This window comes from Gallus gallus, chromosome 5, assembly GCF_016699485.2.
Source record: "Gallus gallus isolate bGalGal1 chromosome 5, bGalGal1.mat.broiler.GRCg7b, whole genome shotgun sequence".
Lineage (NCBI taxonomy): Eukaryota > Metazoa > Chordata > Aves > Galliformes > Phasianidae > Gallus > Gallus gallus.
Genome location: NC_052536.1, coordinates 31,649,771 through 31,659,009, shown reverse-complemented (window position 1 = coordinate 31,659,009; position 9,239 = coordinate 31,649,771). Strand labels below are relative to the sequence as shown.

General features: G+C 36.7%; 1 protein-coding gene across 13 annotated transcripts in view; it reads right to left on the bottom strand.

The window, feature by feature from the left end:
* Nucleotides 1-1,113: 1,113 nt before the first annotated feature.
* The window catches only part of DPH6 (diphthamine biosynthesis 6), a 293,683-nt gene continuing 285,557 nt past the window's right edge, over nt 1,114-9,239 (bottom strand). For all 13 annotated transcript variants that reach the window (XM_046941744.1, XM_046941743.1, XM_046941742.1 and 10 more), the window contains one exon: nt 1,114-1,425. In XM_046941744.1, coding sequence (XP_046797700.1) covers nt 1,310-1,425 — 116 coding nt within the window. In that variant the 3' untranslated portion in view covers nt 1,114-1,309. The remainder of the gene's footprint in view (nt 1,426-9,239) is intronic.

The following is a 9,239-nucleotide window of genomic DNA, read 5'->3' as shown; positions in this document are numbered from 1 at the left end:
ACTGGTGTATAAAAAGCTCTCTGCCTTCTCTCTTCTAAAAATATTTGAATAAGTATGACAAAAATAATTCTTACAAAAGAGGATGGCAGTTCTACTATATTTCTTCATGTAATGGTAAAGGACAATGGCATTTAACAGTCTATTTTCAGGTAATAATCAGCATAATGTGCTGGACATGCAAAGCATCTGACAGTGCAAAATTCTCTTATCTTTACACACTGGTTTTGTATCAGCTGCCAAGTGCCTATCTGGTAATGGGGAAAAAAGTGCAGCTGCAGTGCTACCCAACATAAACATCCTGCCATTCATCTGACTTTGGTGGAGTTATCTCAGATACATGCTGGCACAAAAGAAGGGTAAATGTCATACTGGTCATGTAGCTCCAGTACTCGCACATGAGAAAAGATGCAATGAAAATAGATGTAGAACACTGGCAAAAGTTTCTTTCTTGAAGGCTTAACTGTATAGCTTTTGCCTTAAAATAAGATTTCTCTATAGTTGTACTGCCTCAAGCTATATCCAAAAGGCTGCCCCTCCTATACTAATCCTACGTCATAAGTACAGTATCAATGCAAGGAAATCAATAGAAGCTTCACCTATGAGTCTGAGCCTGTTTTAATGAAAGCAGAGGTAAAACTCCCGTTGATTTTCCAGGGAAGAGTGAAGCCCTGGGGAATACTGGTAGCTCTTCATTAAGAGCTGTCTACCAGATATACAGCATGAAGGCACTCACTATCACCTCAGATAGAGGGATGGCAAATCCTACAGTCTAACCATCACCTCCATCACACATTTCAGTAAAATATTTGTCCTGAATAGCCCTGTGAATAATACTTCCCCAGTCCAGAAAAGGGTTAATATCTGGCCACAAATAACTTATTTGTGAGTTCACTTGAAGTCAGTAAATTCAACATAAAATTGAAAGGGAACAGAGTCTTTAAAGCATTGTAAAGTATTGGCTCTAAGATTCTGAAGTTATAATCAGTTCATTGTAACCAGGCCTAAATATATCAAACTAAAGAACCGATGTGATCAGAGCAACTGTCATTTCCCAAGATCCACCTGTTATTGCCAGAATGTATCTAAAAATAAGTCAGAAAAAAAAGCACAATATTTTGAAAAGAATCCTTTATTGTTCATATAAAGCTGACTCTGTCACATATCATGAGGCATCATTAACAAGCTAAATATGACTTCGCTTAAATCAAACAATGTTGCTTAATGAAAGTATCCAACACAGTCATGATCAATTCTTTGTTCTTTCCTGGATAAATGTGCTTTTTTATATCAGCTCATCTCTTTTAAGCTGCTAGCTTAGCCAGCACGTTGTATGAATAACTTCCTTGCCAGGTAAATCCACCACAGGTACTAAAATCAGAGCTGGGGTCTTCTTGCCCAAACACTTTTCAAGATTTTCTTGTAGCCCTAAAACAGAAACAAAACAATTCATGAATCCTCTTTGTCTTATTTACTATTGTGTGTCATCTCTAAAAATGATTCCTGAATATATTTTTGACAACTATCATGGAGTAACAATTAACAAAAGAGAAATGCAACACTGAGTTTTCAATTTATACAGAAGGAAGAATCACCATCTCCAATCTCCAAGTCAACTAATTTGAGATCAACTGTACATGATCCTATTTAAGGCCAGGATTCAGCAAAATAGCTAAAAGCATGACCAGCTTTGAGTGAGTGGTCTGTCAGTGACATATACAGCAAGCTCAAATGAAATGTAGGCAGTAAAAATAACTGAAGGCCAGATGAAATATAGTACTTTGTAATTTCTGATATTTGGATGATGAATGCATGGTTATCTATAAGTGAATTTCTTCTCTCAAGTCTCACCCTGTTGCGTCAATTTACCAATGTAGAATGGGCCATTTTAAGTAACATTGTGAACATGATTTCTATTTGAAATCAATGGCAGTATTTTGTGTTGAAGATAAAAGGAAGTGCGGGGATGACAGCATACATGTCTGCAACTACTAAAAATACAGAATCCAGCTACAAAGAGCTTGGTCAAGACTGTTTTGAGACAGAAATCTGTAAATTTCATGTCCGCTAGGGGAATGATGATAGAGACAAACTAATCAGGAGAATAACAGAAGAAAACTTAAGAATGGAAAATTAAAAGGCAGCACTAAGACATTTCTGGCCATGCTTCAACCTCAATGGACATGGTAGGAATCCAGCGACACAGAGCCTTTAAAGCAGACTACAGAAACCCTTCCAAATGGCCCTGCAAAAAATAGTTTCTGAATGGTATGGTGTGGCCTGCATAGTTTTTGGTTTCATTATTTCTGTCTGTAGCTTCTGTGATTACTGCAGTTCTTTACAACGCTAAGCATACTTGTCTAGAGAGAGTGTAAAGAGGGCAGAAATTGAAGATTGTAAAACTGTGGTGGACTTTTTGTTGTTGTTGTTTTTTTTGATTTTTTCTTTTTTTTCTTTTTTTTTTTTTTGCATGACTTCCTGTGAAACTGTGAATAGGCAGTTCAGTCAAAGTGTTACCTCATATAGGATAAAACAGGAATTTTGCAATTGTATTAATGGGTGTCAAAACTGTTCTCTCTTGTTACCTGGCATAATAAATTAGAATCATAGAATCATAGAATCACTCAGGTTGGAAAAAACTTCAAAGATCATTGAGTCCAACCATGACCTAACCATACTACTCTAAATTAATGTAATAAAGGCAACACTGCCTGTGAAATATTGAGAAGACGGTACCAGCCTTCTGAATTCTGCTGGCTTTCTTCTATTAATAATAATGACATTAGAAACGAAAACAGATTGGGTGAGCCAAAGATAAACAGTCACCTCAAAGGCCAAAGGACTTCATATTGTCTGTAAAAAGTGACTCTGTCTATGAATCTCAGATATTCGGTGACTCGCTAATTAGGCATCAGCTAACATTCTCATTCTAAAATTCAATTTCAGTAAACTTTATAGCTATGCTAGCTCAGAAGGCATTAAATGGAATTGAGTAAAGAAAATTAACTTCAAAAATCACCAATTCTGCCCTACTAAAATAGCATTTCCTCTTTTTCTTCAATTAATATCGTGAAATTTACATTTTTACATGACCTTAATGAACTCACTTAGCAATCAGAAAGAGACACCTTCCTTGCTTTTCTATTGCAGGTGCAACCTACTGCAGCAAAACCTACACATATAATTGAAATGTAGCTGGAAATCTGGGACACGTGTCTCTAAATGTTTTATTATACTTCTAAAACAAGCAGTATGATGTGAAAATATTCTGCCATAGACATACATCATTTTACATTTGAAAACTGTAAGTAAAAGTCTGCTTATGCAAATTTCCCCTGGAAAAAGGATATGAGGTCTTCCAAAAATGTAAAACTGTATTGTAAGGTCCCCGCAAAAGACAATGCACAGCTAGTAAATCTGTGTCAGACTGTGTAATGATGGCTGACACAGTACAAAAATGGACAGCTGTACATTTAACCTCCAATAAATAGTATATATAAATAAATCTTCCAATACTAACTGTATATTTCAATGACGTGCCAAAATCCTTCACTAAAACTTGCAAGTTATAATTTTAGATAAATAAGAATCTCAGTCAGCAGTGTGAGCTTCCTGATGCTTCTGATGCATTCAAACTCTTTGTTCAAATGCACCTTGGAGTTCAAAACTTTCTTTGCTTTATGTGCAAAGAAATGTTTCCTTAGGGAAATGTTTCCTTAGTTGCATGCTGAACTTGTAAAAGTTGATCTTAAAAGTGAAGATGTGTAAAGGGCAGAGGATTGTAGTAAGTGTGTTTACTGGAGCTGTAACAGGAGTTATGTGACATAATCATCTTAAATTTACTTAGTCTGCCCTTATGCAGACTGTTTATTAATATAAAAACAAAAGCAGCTGGTTAGTGAGCAGCAATCACGTGGTATGTATTGTGCATGTTTTCATTTTCTGTTACAGAATTCAATATTATTACTACATGACATTTTCTTAAAGCAGGTGAGCTTCCTCTTGTAAGGTGAATGCCCTCTATTTCCAACTGAGCAACAAAAGTCAATGGCACAACTTCCATACCAAGTTTCTTTCTGATCCACCATGCACTTTTCTACTGACCTAGGTAGACCTGGAGGATATGGACATAAACAAAAGCTAAAATGAATGAAAATAATTAAAAATTCTTCCCTCTCTCAACAGAAATTCCAGCATTATCTATTTCAGCCATTCCTCTGTAAGGACAGTATATTGAGATAAATTGTGATTATTATAATGATGATTTCTCACTGGCTTAGCATCCCTTCCATGTAACATGGCATATAACATTATAATCAATTGTTTTGGAAGGTGCTTTTCACACCAGGTAGATAAAATGATATTCTGGGAACCCCTGTAAGGTTAATTCCAAATGACCAGAAAGACTGTTTTCAGATCTGTGCTGTCATTGGCTTCAGTAGGATTTGAGCCAATATGAGCTTGGACCACAGACTCCACTTAAGTGTTTCCAGAACCAGGTCCCTACTGTTGCTGACATATGTTTGTTTCAACAAATATTTGCAGGTGAGGATCAATCTGATAGCTCATATTGAAAAGGAAAATGGTAACAAAAAGGAAGATCACATTTAGCCCAGTACATAAAAAAATCACTTTCATATTAGAACTACTATCTTTCCTTCACATTTTAACCAAAAAATATTGTTACAGTGCTTAGAGCAGGTTTTTAAATCCCTGAGCTAATAAAGCTCAGTTGCTTCAGCTGCACAGATCTGACATGAAGCATGTACTTTGAAAAGATGCGTCACAGGAGATCAGGTTCCTAACAGTTGACTAAGAGTTCCAGTCCCAAAAGATGTGCCCCTGGTGTGCAGAACACTTAACCCTTCGACCAGTACCAACATGACTATTCACAAATTATTGATGTCCCTAAATCCCTGGCAGATTGCAGACAGCTCTTGTCTCCCTTGAAGTCAAAGCATATGGTCACTAATGAGATGGATTAAAAAATACATGTATACATCCAAGGCTTTGCCACATGCATGGAAAGACACAAAAATGGAAGAAGGTGATTGAACTGGACTGAACACTGTTAAATCCATAATTAGCCTCTTGTTATGGATAATTTCCATTGATCTATATACAGTTTCACAGCACAGTTTAATTAAAGCTGTCTGGAACAAGCCTCTGCCTTAAATAATCAGGCAGAGCAATGAAAGGGTGAAACACGAGGAACTGGAGACCACTGCTCCCCTCCTCCCCATTCCCCCCCCCCTTATCATCCTTAAGCATCCAGCTGACTGTCTTTCTGGGTTACAACAATAGCAAGGGAAGCAAATCTGTTTTTTAAAAAATATTCTGTATGTACTGCTGTTCATGAGGCATTAGTGTCACAGAAATCAGTTCAGGATTTTCTCACACTTTTACTTAAAAATAATATAGATTATAAAATGATGTACCTAAATGTAAGATTTTAAAACCAGTGCAATTGGCTTGCTTGATTTTCCTTGTCCAAACTAAAATCTAGTCTAGAAAATAAAATTTATTGTTGGAATACAATAATGAATTGCTTTGCAAAACATGATTTTGTGATTATTTTTTTTTTGTTGTTGTTGCAACTGTGAAGATTGCTCTACCCACAGCAAAAACTGAGCTGACATTGTAAATACTCGTGGTTTCATGTTGACAACTAAGCTCGTGAACTTGATCTACCAGGACTCTATCAGTTCCAAGGAAAACTGGCCAAAGATATGTTATTCTGTGCTTTTATAAGCATCTTCCAAAAGAACTGAATTTGAGATATGTGGGAAACATTCACATGAAGAAAAAGAGGAAAATTATGCATTTACCATGTAACATAAGAAGCTTGTTCATCAAATTTTGATTTTGAAAAGAGAATAGTCTAGACATAACACAAATCTTCACAACACAAACTGGATATTGAAAGTTATGTAGCACAGAACACAAATTCTGTTAGTTTTCTTTACATAGTTTCAAAGACTGGCTCAGGTAATCACTGGTTTAAATCAGTTTCACAGCCTGACTGAAATTCTGACTGGTCATTTGTGTCAGATATTGTGGCAACAGACTTCCCCTGCAACCTCAAGCATCTGTTTAATTATTATTCAGAAATACATTCCAGGCCAGAGTGTTTAGAGTGCATCATCAGTATTGCATTAAGGAGCGTATAGTGTCTCTAAAACTGCCCCTAATCTGGTCTGCCAATACGTGTCACAGAACTCCCCTATTTACCAGCGCTTAACAAAACCCAGTTACACCCTGATCATCATTACAAGTATGGAAATCATCATTATCCTTATGTTATAAATATGTGAAAACAGACTGTAATTCATGCAAAACCAGAAGGACAAAGGGAAATAATATAATAGTCAGGACAAATAATCAGGACTGGTTTGCTTCCAAAGCAAGTTTCATTTCCACCCTTCTAAGTTTAATTATTAGGACAGGCTGTGAAACTTATTTAATAACATCTGTTCAAAAAAAAAAAAAAAAAAAAAAAGTAGCTGAAATAATTTGAATATTTAAGAAAAACAAATGCATTGTTTTTGGCTTATTTCTGAAGTATACATACTCCAAAAGTAAATAAATGAAATTACAGAGGCAGTTGCAGGACTGCATTTGGAACTCAGGTCTCCAGATATACATGTCTGGTCAGATGTTAAAACAGTCACTCAGGTTTGCATAGTTTGCATTTGCAAACAATTATTTCATTAAAAAGCAACTTCAAGGATTTTTCCCGCTTTTATGGACCCTTCTTGCTATGAGAAGCCTATCGGCTTCTTGCTTCTGTCATCAATTTAATTTTAGTTGTAAAAATTAAAATGCCTTTTCCACGTAATCACAGAACTGATGAAAATGGATTTGAAACACTAAATACAGCATTCAGCTTGTCCCTAATACCGAAGAATCCTTATAGACAGCAATCTTGTTTGCCAAGGATATGTTTGTTAGCACCCAAACTGATAGGACTCAGTGCCTTTTTGGTCATAGAATACCAAGTGTTGTAGGCAGAAATAATTACAAAACAGGGTAGCACTTCACACAGCACACCACTCACTAAATGTGACCTCAGGCAAAAATCTGCTATAAAGGGAAGACCACCATTTTTTTTTGTTTTTATAATGGACTACTAGTGCTGTTTCTGCAGTGTATTTCTTATTCCACTGAAATCTATCCCAAACCTGGGAAAATAACAACAACAAAAAGAAACTCCACAATCCAGTTCTAATGTCTTTAACACAGGCAGTGGTGAAACCAGAGTGCTAACTGATGTAGATTTAGATAGGTGCCTATTTAGATAGGCCCCATCAGGGTCTGAGTAGCACTTCCAGAATCAAGCAGAGAAAGAGGTTGAAAATGAGTTACTTTCCTTCATGCCTAATCAGGAACTTGTGCTCTCAGAATCTGTGTGGAAAAGTTGCAAGTATGCAGGCAGCAGTTTGGCCGACTCAAGACGGGAAAGTGACTGCCCAAACTAGTTGGCACTGAGGATGCCTGCACTCCACACTACCAGTGCAAAGTGAAGAGGGACAGACAGCTCCAAACAACCAGCTCTATAGGAATCCAACCACTGCCTGTTCCATCTCAGTTTCACTGAACTCTCTGCTGTTCCTCTGTGCCTAGATGGGAATGTGTGGGAAGAAAGAGGGCTCACTCATCATCACAGAGAGTGATATCATTTACAGAAATCCTAATTTTCTAGAGCAGAGTCATTAGGCTGAATAACTATTGAAGTTTTTTTTAGACTGTAGCTAATTTTTTTTTTTTTTTTTTTTTTTTAGCATCTGAAAGAAAATTAGTAGACAAAAAGTTATCTTTAGTGCTTGTTTGATTATGGACCTGTCAGCCTTGGCAATGCATCTCTTTTATCAAGTTGCCACAATATCTTGTTTTGTTTTCAAGGCAAACTTTGATTAAGGACCAATTTCAGAAAACTTACTCTGGGTAGTAATTAGAGCTTTCTGGACTCTGAAGGATTTAGCTTATGATCCTTTCTACTTAGTAAACCTTGTAATTCAAGTTACATGAAGATGAGAGCAAACCAGCCCTTTTCTTCTCTTCTGAAATCTTCTGTTTAACTCAGCCAGGAACAAACCTCTGTTCTCTGCTTCCCTAATATGGAATTCTATTTTCTGTCCTTGCCTAAATGAAATTAAAAATAATACTTTACAACTCTAAAGAGCTTTCAAACTGAGGAACTTGAGACACATCCTCAGAGCTTCAATATGGAGTTGGAAGCCTTAGCTTCTAAATGACCTCTTCAGTGTTGCCCGAGTTTTAGGAAAACCGGGTAAACATCCATTTCACTTCCTGTTTCCCCTGCACTGTTCTAGGTGTGGAGTCATTCTTTAAGAGAAGGTCCCTGGCACCCACCTTCCTACTCTCAGACAATCCTTTTGCCTTTCTGCTGATGTCATACTAAGCAAAAGACCAGCCACTAGCTCAACAATGTTAAAAGGGTAGTTGGGGGATACCAGATAGCAGACTAAAGCTGAGTTTATAACATGATATTGTTAAAACTAGCAACTATGTAATAAAATAAAGGAAATAAAAATGCCATTGATTTACTACACAGAAACAACCAGACAAAAAGCCCAGCCCAAACAAACCTGATACAGAATCTGCAGAGGAGGATACTTGGCTATCCTGGATATTTGAAGCCAGATTAGACAAAATATGAAACTACATGCTATAGAGAATAAACCCGCGAAGGATTACAGAAAATTACCTAAAATGATCCACTTGTGTTTTCTAGCAGACAGCCTGTACAGGAGAAGAACTGAAGGTGGAGGAGATAAGATGTTTAAACTGAGTTCACAAATACTACCTCCGTAAACTATCCTTGGACACAGTTTCCCCCAAACTTCCTTCCAAGTTTCTAAACTTCAGCTTAGTTTGAAGGCTGGCATGAGCTCTTCCTAAAGCTGTATGATGTGACAGATGCACCACAAATGCCAAGGAGTTGAGCAAATCCAGAAAACATCATCATCAAATGCATATTTATACTGATATTTCTAACAATTGCAATTTCATCTCAAGTGCAGCCCTTTAGAGAATTTTATGCCACTTAACTGTCTCCAGATATATAGAAGTTACCTTCTAAACTACACTGTACCAACCAAATTAGATATGTTATCATGCACATCAATAGCAAGTCAGAGAAAGAAATGTGACTCTTTTAAAGATAAACAAATGTTGCTGAGCTCTTCTGTGCATTAGTTATGGCTACTTCTCAGTAAAAA